We start from the raw sequence: 16,310 nt of genomic DNA, 5'->3' as shown, positions 1-16,310 counted from the left end.
CAGTTATATTTAAATTTCATTTGTTTACAAAGAATTTTGACATGCCTATTATATATATAACCAGTTCTTCTTCAGACCACCGCGGCGTCGACCGCCCTTCGAGATACCTTGAACGAGAGTCTTCGTCCCGAGTCGCATGACTAGACCAAAGTGTGGTGACCATGCTTCACACACATCCATTGGTTGTCTGTACGAGATTCAGGAGAAGCCTCCTCAGGTTCTCGAATGTGAGGATTATCCTTATATATATATATGTTTACCCAAGCTTTAAAGCAATAGTGTCAGTTGTATATACGACTCATGGTCAACAAACCGATCTGTGTCAAACATGATTGCATCCCGACCTCGCTCTTTTCGTCGTGAACCACTCACTACAGCAGCGCATCCGGCTGTGATGTCATATATAATGGATGAGGACTAACACCCGAAACATAACCAGCCATCTGTCATGTTCACGGCAATTTTCCACACGTCACATAACAGATCTTTCACTTTTCAACATGGAGTAGCCAGCGAGAGAGAAAGAATCTGGAATCTTGTTTCCTCTTTCTTTACATCAGACATTTCCTACCATCGTTTGAGATGCCCCTGTCAATCTCCTTTTGATACGAATAATCTTTACAAAAATCAAATGAATGTATAACTTAATGTTTTATAAGATTGTGATGAATTGCTTTTACAGGAAAGCTCTTTATTCATCTGATACCTACGGTTTAGTGTATTGCCTTTAAAATTATACACTTATTTGTTTCTTTGGATGTTGTTATAAATATATAGTTTGATTGAAACTACATTCTATCGAACAGTACAAAGGTTTAAAAAATGCATATTGCTATAAGAGTCTGTGCTAAGGGGAGATAAGCAGGGTTTGCTTCCGCTCTAGCTCTCAGGAAGGACTAAGAAGAGCGGGAAGATCAGATAATAAGAATTAAATGAACTGGAAAGAAATGTCTGATATTAAACCTTTATTTTTGGTGGAATGGATGAAAAGGACAGCTGACAAAACAATCAAGTTGTATGCATGAAATTATAAAGTAAAGATTATTGGTGTTAGGCCCACAGAGGTGTCGTCTTCACAGAAATAGTTTGCTTGTTGGGAATGGAAAAGTTTACACTGTTATCAAACAATTTTGTGAATGAGCAGATAACAGTTTCTGGCGCCGTTGAACTAGTCTTAGCTTTAAGTATTTTCGGATTCCGCTGACAATTGTTGGAAGTGAAGTTGTCGTTCCTGGACAAGGTGAAAGATTGATAAGTTGATAAGGTCAGCACATGTCGATACTTCTTTATTTTTATATGGATGTCGGGGAAAAGTTGCAAAAGCTGGGATAATTCATCAAATTCCGAAGAGAGAGGTTTTCTTCGAGGCTGCATGATGTGTTGAAAGTTGAAAAGCAGCAATATTTTATTTCCAGTCTCATGCTGCACCTTGATATACGACTAGAGTTTGTAAATTCTGATTTTCTCGAGCAATCACTGCAGCAGACTTTTCCCACTCTTGACTCCTAGTAGAATACATGTCCAATATATTTCTGAACCTTGGAGAGTTGTAGTCTAAAGCAGGTAGTCTCTTGTCAATATGCAGAAAAATAAATCTGCCTCACCAGTTGGGTTCTTTATCAATGATGATCATTTAATCATCGGCTCCCCCTTCCTCTTCCATTCTTCTTCTTTCATCAATCATCCACAGGCCTTCTTTATTAAACTCCTTTTTTTGGTTATTGAACCGTATGTAGCTATTTTTCTTTGCATCCTGTGTTGCGATGCATAAACACCAGTTCGACAAGTGCATAATAGCGGTTTGCAAACGGGATTCAGCTGAGCTTAAGCCCCACAGTGCTTGCGCCTGCCAGCTCGGCTTTAACCGTAAAAAAATAACACGAAAAAAGCTGGCACTTGCTAGTTTCAATTCCCTTCACTCTTTCTCGTTAAGGAGACTGCTAGAAGAGACGACTGAGTACTCGAGACGAGGGGTTCTAATGCACCATGGTGTGCTCCCAACAGTCATAAACCTGCTTTGAAGGCGACTAGTCCAATGACAGTTGAAACGCACATTCAAATTTCAAGAGAAGCTGGGGATTTCTCGCAAATTCGCTGACTAGGAGATGAGGGAAGCATCAATAAAATTGAGTGAGAGAGAGAGACTGCCAAAGAGAGGTCTCTCAGATTACTGTTGAACGTTCCTCGCCATGGCCTCACTTCCCGAAACCGGAAGTGAAAAAAGGAGCATGCTGCTAGACTGCTGTGGAGAGGAATATTCCCACTTTCCTTCAGAGGCCTAGCCAGCAAAGCTTATACTTGTCTCGCGGGCTTTAAGTCAAAACCTTGATGACGAGTTCTGGACCCCTGGGAAGGTTACAGCTTCTGTGGACTATTTGGAGAGACAAACGAAAGGGTAATATAAAGTTCTGAGCCTGTTGTCTGGGTTGAAACTCTTTGCTGCCAACTGGTTTGACGAAGTGCTGTAAAATGAACTTAATTTGCCTTTGTGGCATCTATCTTCATTATAGATAGATTGCAGATTAAATTGTTCATTTCATTGCTTGTATTGTTGTAGACACAGGGACACCACACGTTACATACATATATACACGCACATTGACAAATGAAAAAAAGATAGAAATCACATTCATACACCAATAACTAAAAACGTTACAAATAAAGATTACCACGACTCTGGTCACAGTAAAGAGTAGTCGTGCCGATCCAACACTAAAAATACTTAAAACTAAACAAAATTTCCGATTTTTAAATGAATAAAAATGATAAAATCAATTTAGGAAAAATATATCTCCTTACAGAGTCACGCATAGCACCAACATAACACTCCAGAGGAAGGTTCATTGTCCAGCTAACCTGCTTCAAGACATACAAGACACACGTTAGAGGGAGCTGCTGACAGTGCTGGTGGCGCATGTCTTCTTAAAGCACTTCAGAGGAAAGGCAAAGATTCAACGGCTGGCAACAAGTCATTCTAGCTGTTAGAACTCCTCCACACAGATTTTACTAAACACACACACACACAAAATGACTTCTCTGGGTCCAAATATCTCTCTCGACGCCAAGAACATGGAGGATGGGCTTTACCAGAGAGGCAAATGTAGCGAGAGAAACACGCATCTTCACGAATTTAGGTTTTCTGGGCAGAGTAGACGAGAGTTTTAGGACGGCAAACACTTTTCATAAAGTTGTGGACCTTAGACAGGGAATGAAGACACCGAGAACATTTTTTTTTTGAAAGTGTTTAGATTATCCCTCACTCCAAGTACTCAGAGGGAAATAATGTTTAGCGTTCCCTTGGTAGGAATAAGGACTTCGATGGGATCTTATATTGTGTGTGATTTCTAGTCTTCTTAGCAAATCGAGTGAACGTTTATTTTGCGAGTTGGTCAGACATTTTAATCCTTCTGTTTAAAATCTTTTGAAACCGAGATATTTTGTCCGAGGGTTTTCGTGGGCACAGGTGCCTAAGATGTCATCCCTTACATGAGATTTGCAAATCTTACTTTTTATTTGCAGCTTCTGGCGTGTGTTGGAAGGTGTGCTTTTTCCTGGCTAAAACGTCCGCCAGAACGTTTCAAAAGATGTGGTGAAAGAGAGAAAGAACAGACTATGATGATTAGGGTCATAAAATAAAGGATGCTGTGATGCTTCGATGCCTTAGACAGTTTGATAAACGAGAGGCACTCAAAATAGAAAAAAGATTTTAAGAAATGAACAATCGTTGAACAGATAAAATAAAAAATAAAACATCAAACTGAAGGATAATGAGACACGAAATTGATCTAAAGAGAAAAATAGACACTTCGTAAAGAACAACAAAAAAGGGGGGACTGCACGACTTTGAATCCGGTGATAAACTGCTTGTATTTGGAATTTTTTTATTAAGACAAATGTATTTGTGACACAGTTTAAAAGGATGCTGAAGCCTTATTTCTTTTAGAGAAAATGGCGAAGGAACTATCGACTTACCCAAAGGCAGGATGAAGAAGAAAGGGAACCAGCACAGGATGAAGACCCCGACAACGATGCCGAGGGTTTTGGCCGCTTTCGTCTCGCGCTTGAAGCGAGCGACCTTCCCGGCAGCTGTCAGGCGACCCGAGGTCTTGTTGCCCACGGAGCTCTCCGACCTGTCGCTGGAGGAACTGCTCTGGTGGCCGGGGGATTCCCGCGAAGAGCTCTTTCTTGGCGTGGGGCTGGGTGAGGGTGAGGTGAGCTGGTTGTTGGCCGTGCAGTGCGACCCCCCGCAGGCACCTCCTCCTCCTCCTTTGTGCACTCTCAGCGTGACTCCGCTCTCGTCCACCTTCGTCATCTTGACCCCGGTGGATAGGAACCTGGAGTGTTTGATGGCCTCGCGGTAGATGCGAAAGTACACGAGAAGGATGATGAGCAGAGGGATGTAGAAGGACCCGGATGCAGAGAAGAGCACGTATCCTGTCTGTGTCGTCACCGTGCACTCGTAGGGATCCTGGCTGGGCGGCTCCTTCCAGCCGATGAGGGGGGCGATGGAGATGGCCATGGACAGCAGCCAGATGAAGACGATGATGTAGACAGCGCGGCGCTCAGTCATGATGGTGGACCGTTGTAACGGCCGCGTCACGCCGATGTACCGGTCTATGGAGATGACGCAGAGGGAGAAGATAGAAGCCGTGCAGCACAGCACGTCGATGGCGGCCCAGATGTCGCACAGCACTGGGCCAAACAGCCATACCTGAGTCAACAACCGCAGATACAGCAGTCCGAAGGCGCACATGAATATGTTTGACTTGAGTATCATCGTTAGTAATTGCATACTTTGGTCAGACTCATAGGAAATAGTTCATACTTGATAAAATATTTTTATACTCAAATGCAATACGTTTATATTCATATGGCGCTTCAGTAATATTGATTTAGGATCCTCTTTGGAGTTTATCTCTTTGCGTAGCCCATTATAATATTATTTATTATATTGTCATAAGTTAAAAGGAACAAAGGAACAAAGTTCACTCGTACTTAAGTCTTGTGACTGAAAAATTGTTTTTGATGTTTGAACACATGGACGTCTTAACTAACACTATCTTTTAAACAACAACAAAATAATATCGGAAGATTAAGGATATCTTACTGCAGGCTGCGGATTGATACAAGAGATAACTGACCGTGCCTCCCTCTCATCCAATCGTCAAAAGTCTCATCTAGAACAAATTGTTAGTGAGAGGCCGAAGGCGTGGATCGTTTGTGGTGTGCACGTGCGGTTGGCAAATCTGCCTGATGTTGAACAAATTCTTGGCATAAAAAAACAAATTAAAAAAAAAATACATGACACAAATTCTTTTTGAAAAGATGGGGAGTGATAATTAGAATGCGATCGATGTTGGACAGCTCAACATGCGCAAACGAAGACGGATTGCCTGATGACTTGCGCCAACACGAATGGAGAGGAAGGTGGGAGGAATAAGGGGATCACGTGAGGAGATTTTGCTCCGACGTTTTTAAGGTGGCTTCGTGCTTGATTTATTTAAAAACGCCCTCACTAACAGGACTTGTCAGAAACTCTACCAGGCCCCAGGCCTTTTGGTGGTTGGCGATTGAGACCGGCTTTTTCTCGAGGCCAGCGTTTGTGTGACGGAGGTGTCCACCTGTCTCTCTCTCACACACACACACTGCCTACCTTTCCCACTTCTCTAAAGTCAGGTTGTCATTTCAGAGAAGGAGGAGGCACGTTCCACCTATCGCTATCAGCATGCCGCCCTCAATTTCCATTCCGATAACCGACAGATCCATGAAGAGCTCATGGTCGTCTGGTCAGGGGAGGCCATCGCACTCCATGATACTCACCTTAGACACTTCCAGGGACGCGGAGAACGGCAGCACCGTGGTGCCCAGCAAAAGGTCGGCGATGGCCAGGTTGACGATGAAGTAGTTGGTGGTGGAGCGAAGATGAGAGTTGACGAAAACGGCGAGCAGGACCATGACGTTGCCGACGATGGTGCACAGCACGATGGTGGACAGGACCAGCCCCGTCAGCACGGGCCCCACCAGCGACCTCTCCTTCTCACTGTCCCCTCCCCGCTCCCCCTGCCGGCAGCTGGTGTTGGCAAGCAGCCAGGTCAGCGTGACATTGTCCGTTATGTCATCAGGATCGACCATTGCGCATGCTTCGCCTTTTTTTTTTTTCAAGGATAAATCCCAATCACGTGCCAATTGATGAAGATATAAAACAAACCTTGGAACTGGGAAAGTGTAACCTCCAAGCTTTTTTTGTTTTCATCGTCAAGGCTGGTGTTAGTGTTTATGTTGCTTATACAGCCCATAACGGCGTCTTGTCTCCCTTTTTTTGTTGTTTTTCTTTTGAGATATATTGAGATCAAAACAAAGTCTGGTGAGTTACAGGATAATTTTGCTGTTACTGGTATTGCTGATTCAAAGTCGATGGAATGTAAAAGCCACTTAAGCGAGCTTTCAACTTTGTTGTTGCTCAAGATTCCAGCGTGGTATGTGTTTTGAGAAAACAGATCAAGAGAAAATAATTACGACGATAAAATCGCCTGATTTCTCTTCCCTTAGATGAAACGATTCCTTGTAGGCGCCAACATCACACTGCAGTCTCATTTCTCCAAGCAGCTCGTCCTATGTCACCGATCTCCAAGGACTTAAAAAATAAAATAATAATAAAACTCGTGTAACATATCCTTGTGAAGATGTGGCACCAATTATATAATTAAACTTAACGACTAATTTTGGATACCAGGTAGCACAGTAAAAGTTTATATATTTTACATATCCTGTAAATTATCAGTTGAAGAAAGACATGATTTTAAATAATATTATAATTCAGAATGAGACAGGTGCTCTATAAAGAAATCGTTTTGACAATCGGAGCGTGTAGCTGGACCTTACCTGATACTTCTACCTTGCCCAGGTGAGGATTCTCAGCAGTGTAGAGGTCTGTTGTTGTGATGCATACAGGCTCTTACCACAAAGTGTTCACGATGAGCCAGTCTGAATGAGTCTGCCCGAAGCCGTTAGGTCTTCTCTCGCTCCATCTGAAATTTGGACAGAGACAAATAGAGATCCTACTCTTTTTTTGAAAACGACCTTTTCCCTGTCTTGAAGACTTATTGATCAGAAGGGACTGCTGTCGGACTTCAAAGCAGGGCTTAGAGAGTTTGACTGATAGTGGACTGAGGGTTGAATACCGACAATCCAGTAACAGTTTGTAGGGAAATCAAATAAAAATACGGTCTTTGATGAAAGAAGATAAAAAATGTCTAAAAATTTCATGTCAATAACAGTTTAAACATCTGAAGTAAGAATCAATCAACATTTGCACATCCTGATATCAAGTTGCATTTCTCAGATGTGAATAAATGTTTTCTGTTGAGCTACTACTGTATTTTATTTCAGCTCCTGTTCAATGTTATTTGTTCCTAAAGCTTAACTCGGGTTTAACCAAACTCTTCACTACATTAAGGGGTGTCTTTTGTTGAATTATATAAAGCCATTGCGTATTTTCACCAACTTTTGTAAACAGTTTTCCATCACAGATGAGATAAAATACAAGGTAAACCGGTTTTGCTGTGAGGAAGTCATGGAAACCATCGTTGTTTCATGTTCTCGTTGTTGAACAGATTTCAGCTTGCCAAACCAGAACAGTTTTCACCCCTTGACTCTTTCAAGTAGAGGTCCCTGGGGTCCTACAAGTATGGCGATCATGTTTGGTAGTTTGTTGTCTTATGTTCGCTATACAAGATCCGGAGCATCCTCCTCAAGGACTTGCAATGCTTTGATTCTCGTCTCTGTATCAGCGAACACAGCCCACGTGTCACATCGCCCTCCTTACTCTAGAAACAACAAAGTGACTAATTCAGCGTTCTGTGAAGAGTTTATTCCCCTGGTCTCCAACCTAGCTGCTGCCAACAAATACTTGTTAATTCTTGGAGATGTGAATCTTCATTTGATGTGCCAGAATGTGTAAGGGTCACACCTTGGACTGGGTTATTCATCACACTGTTAGGTCTATTGTTGTGGAAGACTTGCAACTTTCGGATCATTTTCTTGTGTTGTTTACTACCAGCATGTCAAGGCCTGGCTTACGAAGAAAGACTGTGTACACTAGAAATGTGCGCGGCATTACTGAACTTCAACAATGTGGATGAGCTTGTGGCTCTGTACAACAGCACTGACTGCTCTTCTTGACAAGTTTGCGCCTGTGAAAAGAGGTGCATTACTGAGCGTCCTGGAGGTAGGTCAGGCGTCAGGCGGAGCAGATGGCGCTTGTTCAGGTCCAAATGTCATGGACAGCTTCAGTGACAGTGACTTGTTTTGTGGCATGCCCCTCTCTAACTTTCAACCGACCCTTGGTGTTGTGCCAACCATCTCAGTTCGGTGCCAATTCATGGATGCTAAAACTGCTGAGAAGACAGAGGCGATGCTAGCCTTAGCAAAGTCTCTCCAAGTGGGTCAATCCTGTAGTCAAGCATGTTATTTCCATATCCGCACTCTTGGACGACTAGTCGAAGACTGCAAATGCAGTTGCTGTGTCCCTCATCGGTTCTACATTAGACTATGCCAACAGCTGCTCTGGGGGATTTCAAAGAGCGAGTTGTCGAGCTGTTACGAACGATTCTGATAGTATTGGATCTTTCAAGAAAAATCTGAAGACTCACTTGGCTGGATTTTGACTGTTAAGCAGGATCACTTCTACGAGGGACTTGTACAGGTTGTACTTTGTATAAAAACCTGATGTTATGGCTGCACCAGACACCTTCAGGTCTAGTGATTGCCGCTGTTAATGTCGCAATCATGATCGGGATATCTGATGTGGAGTGCTGTCTTTAGAGAGGATAAACTCTTCAAAGACTTTACTTCAAAGAACAGACGATTCGTACACAAATTCAGCGAGACTTGGAAAGAAGAATAAACTCTGATTGATTGATTGATTGATTGATTGATTGATTGATTGATTGTGTCCGCTGCCGTCATCAGCTTCAACTAAACGATGATAAAACAGAAGCCGTCCCATGTCCTGGAAGAAAAAATTCAAACCGCTCATCAGTCCGCCCAATCATCTCACCTTTGCATCATCCGTCAGGAATGTGGGATTTACTGTCACTGCGATCACGACTCTTGATAAACAAGTTACACAATGCAGGTTTCTTTTCACACACAATCCCACTCCCTCCTCCATCCCCTTTCCCACTTATCGCTACTTTCCTACTCGTCTTTCTCTCCGATGAATCACGATATTATCATTTCTTGTTACTTGGTGCCTCTTTCCGTTGTTTTCTATTCGTCGTCAGTACTGTTGTTTATTCGTGCGTCCCTCGTATGCTGTCCATGTTGTTCATGTCTCATTGTTGATTTTACACGCTAAACATGCTCCTGTACGCTATACAAATTATTATTATTATTAACTTAAAAATTGTGCGTGCCAGACATTATGTGATCCGAAGATGAATAAAACTCACATCCACGACAGGCGTTTTAAAGTTACCCTATTAGACCATCCTAAGACAAAAATGAAAAAGTTAAAACACTTGTATGAAAATGATTGAAAGGAAAAGTCTGGCATTTCTAACAAAACATCGTTAAATATAAATTGTTAGAAAATTTTGTGAAATCGATGAGACAAAGAAAGAATGCCCTCTGGCAACAAAAAAAAAGTTGATATTATGATTAAAAAAACATCCACCATGTACAGGGTAAGAACGATTTTGACAGAGTCAAAATGGAAAAAACCAGCATCAACCATGTTATTGTGACCTGGGTTAGGTTGATGATCAGCCAAAAACCCACAGTGATGGCTGACATTCGAAAGGACCAGGCATCATTCTCCCACGGAGTCTCCCCAGACGAATTTGCTGTCAGCCTCCATTTATCTTACATCGCATTCTCTGGCACCTCTAATCCCGGCATCAAGGGCGGGGTTTCCACCCACGAGGGCTCCACAGACGCGTTACCATCAATTCACAAGCGGGCACGCCTCGTGCTGCCACGGAGAGGCAATCCGGCTCTTGAAAGGCGCCGAGCTTTTTTCTTCAGCTGAAGCGAAGATCCAAGGTAATCCGCTCTTTGTCCTCCCAACAGTTTGAATATAACGGTGAATAACAGTGGGGAGGGAGTGACAGTCCTGCCTAAAGCTTACATCAGGGTGCATGCACGCGCATGCTCGGGTGCCGTAGGTATGTAAGCTTGGCAGCGCGCACCCAGGGAGCACTAAACGGTGGTGTCCGCCATCGCAGGCGAGGTAACTCATTTCTGCAGTGATTTCCCTTAGAGCAGAACTACGAGCTATGCCCTAGGATAACCCTTTCGGAAAAGACCTCGGGGAGACTGCGTGTTTCACTGTAAATAACTGAAACTTGTTGTAACAACGCCATTTCGATTTCGCCGCTTAGTCACGAGCACTCACGCTCCACTGGTCTGACGAGGACGCCATCTGCCGGGGGAATTCAATGCGCACGCGCGTGTCACAAGAGGAAGAAAGCGAATGGCAAGTGCATTGCAACTCGAGCTTTGGGAACCGTCGGTATGGTCCAGTACCATTACTAGATTATTCCTTCACTGTGACAGGAGGTTGCTGGGAAGGTTTACATGAGCAGTGAAGACAACTGCCATCATATCTTTACCCTCGGTGTTGACTGGTGGTGTCTTTTTATCGAAGCTTAGAGAATTTACTCTACCATACCACTCTGAGAATATTGACTACATGGAAACTGATGCTCAGGATTGTGTGTGTGTGTTTGTGTGTTAGGCACGCACGCACTACAACTGAGGACTTCGTGTCACAGATGAATGACAAGTTGTCATTGCATGACAAACACGATGGCATCGTGAATGGGGATTTTCCCAGGGTTCTTTTCTCGTTGTTTTAACATATGTAAACATCATCAACCGTCACTGTCAGCTGGTAGTGTTAAAAAATAAAGGACCTGGACTGACGTCGACGCTAACCTGTGACGTCACTGAAGGCTGCAGTCAGCGCGTGAGCGTCCAGCACGTGCCCTGGAAGCGTTGCCATGACAGCAAACCTACGTTTTAAAAATGAAGTAAGAACATCCTTAAGTTTCAAAGTAGACATCTTGCGAGCAGAATTATTCCCTGCGATTTCGTGAGCTAGTGTCGTAGACAGGACTAAAGCCAAAAGCTAGAAATAATTCGGGTGGACAGCACTAACAGACCTTGTACGCAGACGCCATGTTTCATCATCGAGCCTAGGACACTTTTTGTTAGGTACAAAACAAACTTGTCTCGTACAATCTCGTGAAATTCCATCTTCCCGCTGCTCTACATTTTTCTCATCCACAAATTGCATTTATCTGTTATTTCAAGCCAAAGAACGATAAACAAACTACGTACATGACGTCAGAGACACTCTGGTACCCTCTGACCGAGTCATCAATCAAACGGTATTTTTGCTGCTGAGGAGGCTGACGATGACAACAGAGTCCGTTGGGGGCAAAGGAAAACATCATCCACGGAAACTGTTCATCGTCAGCGACACCTTGTGTGTAGTGCATGTAGTGTGCCATGTGAGTGGTCCAGCCCTTAGAACACCCTTCACACTTCATTCACGGCAAATAGTCCAATGCCGTTGGTAAGCTGTCCGAGGATTTTTAAATTTTTGATGACATTGGCGTCACTGAGTAAGAGAACTTACTAGAGGTAAGCCGACATCAAGCGCATTTCTCATCCATTACCCAATGTAAGACCTCGTCTTCTGGGTATTAACAGCAAAACCTCAAAACCTGTTACCGGTGTGATACATTTTACGGGTTAGTAATGCTAGTGCCACACAATATTCTGAGGATAAGATTCTAAGAAATTGAAAACGCCTGCTGTAGGCCGTCAGATGAAGAAAAAATTGATTGCAAGCCATTTGTTGGATGAAAGTACGTAAATTAAAAGCAAAACAAGCAAAACAAACTACGAAAATTGTAATGCTTTGTTGAACTCATGATTCAAGTCATAAAGTTCAGACATACTAACTGTGAAAATGTTAAGAGCTTTACAGCTATCAAAGTCTGAGGACATGACAGTAAATAATGCAACATTTTAAGACAATAAATATAACTGCGCTTCTATAAAAACATCATTCATGTACTAAAGGTTGTACTATAGTTGTACAGCAGTAAAGCTAGTTTGTACTTAGAATTAATCTCCTATATATCACGTGTAGATGCGCCTCCACCATTACCAAGTGAGCGTCTGTTTGATTTGCCATTTCTATGGAAACAGATTTCCGTGTCCAGCGTCTTGTGATACGGCGCTGGCAGAAAAAAATCCTCGCTGGAGACAAATGACAAAGCAGTCTGGAATGCACGCTTCCAGTTCCAAATAAAAAAAATATCGGAGCTGCCAGAGAAAAGCACGAGATAGGGGTAGGTGGGTCTCCGGACAAGTGAATCTCCTGCCCCAGGCAACACCATCCAAGCATTCATCTGCCACATTTGAGCAGCATCAGGCGGTTTGTACTACTGGGTTCTGGGTCACACGTGGCCTTACTTGCGTTGACCCCTTTACAGTCAAGCTATTTTGCTAAACTCTGATGAGAGAAGAAAAGTATATAAAAATGTCGGGTTTGAGGACAAGAACAAGGGGAATGACAAGCTGGTCATAAATAATAAATACTGACGTTCAAAATCGTTTCTTATAGTAATACTGTGTGAAACTTCAACTGTCTATTATTTAATCTCGATTTGCGATTTCTCAAACCTTTTTCTTTAAATGATAATTGCTTGTACTCAAAGTGTTCATACAGTCGTGTGCCCAATCCTTGTAGATCATCGTTAGCAAAGCCATTATAAATTCATATTCCTCTTACTCTATTTGTTCAAAATCATGGAGACCAACACCAACAAGAGTAAAATCAGGACACTGTCTGGGGCAGTCTTAATATCAGGTTTACTACGAAGTGTTGTCTATAAAAGCTCCTCTTAGTACTGACCCTATTTTACGGATGTGAAGCGTGGACTCTTTTTGCCGAAGCTTCGCGAACAAGTGCCTGCGGAGGCTGCGCAGGATCTCGTACAGAGGACATAAAGCCAATGACAATACGAAGCACGGTTGCCACGCTCGTAGAACATCAGGAACACCAACCAGCATCAGTCAAGTGGCTTAACGTGGTCTGATCTGACCGTATGACCCGGCACGACACTGTGTCAGATTGTCCTGCAGGGTACCGTAGGGATGTCAGATGAAAAATTGTAGGGGTACTAGATGAAGAACTATAGGGGTGCCAGATGAAGAACTGTAGGGGTACTAGATGAAGAACTGTAGGGGTGCCAGATGAAGAACTGTAGGGGTACTAGATGAAGAACTGGCTAGTAAACTCTAAGGAGTGGCCGTCCCGCGGGCCTTGTCAGCTGCTGTGTCTAACCATGTTCTCCCTCCAACCACGGTACCAATCGATATATGTATGTATGATGAACGAAAGAATGAATAAATTAATGAATCTTCTAAAAATCTTTCTTCGATCATAAGACTTACACTTTGTCCTAGAAATGAGGACTGTTTTTTCATAAAAAAGACTTTGCCATAGAAATTGAAACTTTAAAATTTAGCCAGAATACGAGCAAGGAGTTCAACCAGCCTTGTATTCATTTTGAACCAACGGGTTAAGGTTACAATGGTACGAGGGGCAGTCATCGCAGGCGAAGTGTGACCAGGCCACTACCCACACCATACGACCATCGGTCACTAAACTCCTTTCCTTCCAGAGGACCGGCAAAGCCGCGAGTAAAAACAATTTATTTCCATCTTTTTTGGATCGACGTATCGACAGCGCCGCCGCCATGTTGCACCATCAAACTTGCAATCCAATTTCTGTGGCGCTGAGCGATTTCCTGCCTCCGTCACGGCGGGACGGCAATGGGACTCACTCCACCTCTCCGAGACTGTGTCACGTGACTACGACAAGACCACAGGCTGTGGGTCGAGGACGGGTTGAGGTGTGGGCTTGGGATCGTGCAACTCCTTATTAAGTGCAGACTCACATATACACGTGAGAGAGAGAGAGAGGGAAAGAAGAAGAAGTTAAGAGAAAAGTAGCACAAATATATAACTAAACAGATCCACACCCATCAGCCATCCTTAGACGCGAGACCTTGATGTAACGGTGTGCTTCTTTTTTGTGGAAAGATTCATTCTTCTCTCGTCCAGTCCTCCACACCCAGCATGACCCTGTCAGATAAATTGTAGGTAATTGTCTGACCTTTCTGACAAGGCTCTGCAGAAGCTTGTCGGTCCTTCGTCTCATAATGTTGTTACGTTGGATGGTGTGGGTAGGTGCAACAAACTGGGACCAAGCTGAAAGGATGGGAACCGTGAAAGAGATTTATATCGCCTGCCGACAGACAGAGGCATCCCTCTCAGTTAGGTGCGCATTAATCGGTGCCGGCGATGTAGGTCGTTTCGTCATGGGTGTAGTCGTTGGTAGAGTATTTTTTTACTCACTCACTCAAGAACATATACACTATGTTGTTCAGTTTCTCTTTGAAGCAATATTACTAACTGAACGAAAAAGACAACAAAAATCAATCACTCAGTCGATAATCAGAATAGAATGAGTTTGTCTCCTGTTATAAAACATTTATTCCACCTAACGATCATCGGGTGAGGAGACTTCTTGAAGAAAAAATCCTTGTAAATGTTTAATGGGGTCTTAGCCACTTGCACGCGGAAACTTCGTAGGTTAATGAAAAAAACCCAGCAAGTTTGAACATTTCACCTTATTTTTTTATTTACTTAGAGTTCTTTCTGGTTTTCTATTAACTCCGAAAGTGTGTCGTACATTGAAGAACAGAGTAACTTCCGAAGTCTAGCAATGATGAGTCATCGAAAGTTGTTTTTTTTCAAAAGTGAAGAAATCTCTGATGCGTTCTAATCATACTTTACTAACTTCAGAACAAAGTTTAGAATGAGATTTTGTTGAATCTGTGTCGAACTGCATTGTTTATGTCTTTCTTTTCGTTATAAACTTCTTTGGAGAAATTTCCATCAGGATGGGCATCATGTTTATGTGAAGGGGAATAAGAGAAGAGTTATCGCGCCTAGATTTAGGCAATGAAAAAAAGATGACTCTCTAAATACACCTCCCTTTCCTGCAGGCGCTTAACGATGCTCTTAATTCTGTTTAAGTGCTTTTTTCCACCCTGATGCTCCACAACTTGATGGGTGTGTTAGTACGCTAGTCCGAGCGGAGTATATAGCTCCTCCAGTTCCCTCCAAGTCAACGCCTGTAACCGCCTGTGACTGGAAACGGAATTTTTCTTGGACATTACTGAACATGGCATGGCTGCATGAGAACATATTGGCAGGTAATCTTACCTCCACAAACGCCACGTAAAGGAAGATAATTTTTTTTAAAAAAAAGGTTTGCTTGCCCTCTCATTTTTCAAATAAATTGTTATTTTTAGTAAAACGGCTGCCAACAAAATTTTAATCGTGACAAAAGGAAGCAGAAATTAAAAATAAGATGTAGAAGAAATAGGTTAGATAATATTTTATAGAAAGACCAGAAGGTGAGACAAAAATAGACAGGAAAATGAAGTATTTTTATCAAGTTTCGCCGTTCTATTTAGTTTGGGCGTTTGTAGAAATGGTGGGAGCAATGACCTGCGTGAGTCGTGTCTATCACATTTTAAACATCTCCAATCATTACGCTGATAGCATCACATAGGGTGTAGCTTCTAGACGGACTATTTCTGACAGAAACATCTGCGGCCATCATTAATGTCATTGGAGACACGCACGTGCCTTGTCCAGACTTATCTCCCTTCGTCAGCCTCATCGCATGACAGCAAACTTCCTTGTATCTAGATGGAGGAATAAAGTGAGATAACAATTCAGCATTTTTCTTTCTTCTTTACTGTTTTACACTGGTACGTAGACCATTTTGAACGATAGCATTAAAGTCCCTGTTGATGATGCTTGGTAATATCATGCTCACAGTTACTGAATAGAAATGTTGCCATCAATTCTAATACTAACTCTAGTTTAAACAAATATTTTCACAAATAAATTATTGAAAAAACTATAGAAACTATGGAGGCATCTGAAAGACTAAAGAGCGAGTATGGAATAAGTAGAATAGATACCAAATAAATAAAAGAAAGTCTATTTCATTCGCACACTTCATTCATTCTCCAAGAAAGCAATATAGGACATGGTCATAACTTGGGTGAACGGGACACCCAACAGATAAACTTTATAAATCTCCCTAGTCTCCCATTATCATTACTTACAGGCAGAAAGACAGGAAAACAGTACTATTTTTTTTCCATTCCATTCTCTCCAGACAAAAGGTTTGCACAAAAACAAAACAT

The 16,310-nt window shown here is 42.6% G+C and overlaps 1 protein-coding gene across 1 annotated transcript in view; it reads right to left on the bottom strand.

The window, feature by feature from the left end:
- The window catches only part of LOC112565167 (alpha-1A adrenergic receptor-like), a 51,316-nt gene that overhangs the window by 10,442 nt on the left and 24,564 nt on the right, over positions 1-16,310 (bottom strand). The window contains exons 2-4 of the mRNA XM_025240493.1: positions 6,883-7,028; positions 5,821-6,634; positions 3,973-4,711 (exon numbers count right to left, since the gene is read on the bottom strand). Of these exons, the coding sequence (XP_025096278.1) occupies positions 3,973-4,711; positions 5,821-6,132 (1,051 nt within the window). The 5' untranslated portion in view covers positions 6,133-6,634; positions 6,883-7,028. The remainder of the gene's footprint in view (positions 1-3,972; positions 4,712-5,820; positions 6,635-6,882; positions 7,029-16,310) is intronic.

This window comes from Pomacea canaliculata, linkage group LG5 (assembly GCF_003073045.1).
Source record: "Pomacea canaliculata isolate SZHN2017 linkage group LG5, ASM307304v1, whole genome shotgun sequence".
NCBI lineage: Eukaryota > Metazoa > Mollusca > Gastropoda > Architaenioglossa > Ampullariidae > Pomacea > Pomacea canaliculata.
Note: the sequence above shows the minus strand (reverse complement) of the source record. Positions and strands in the feature narration are given on the sequence as shown.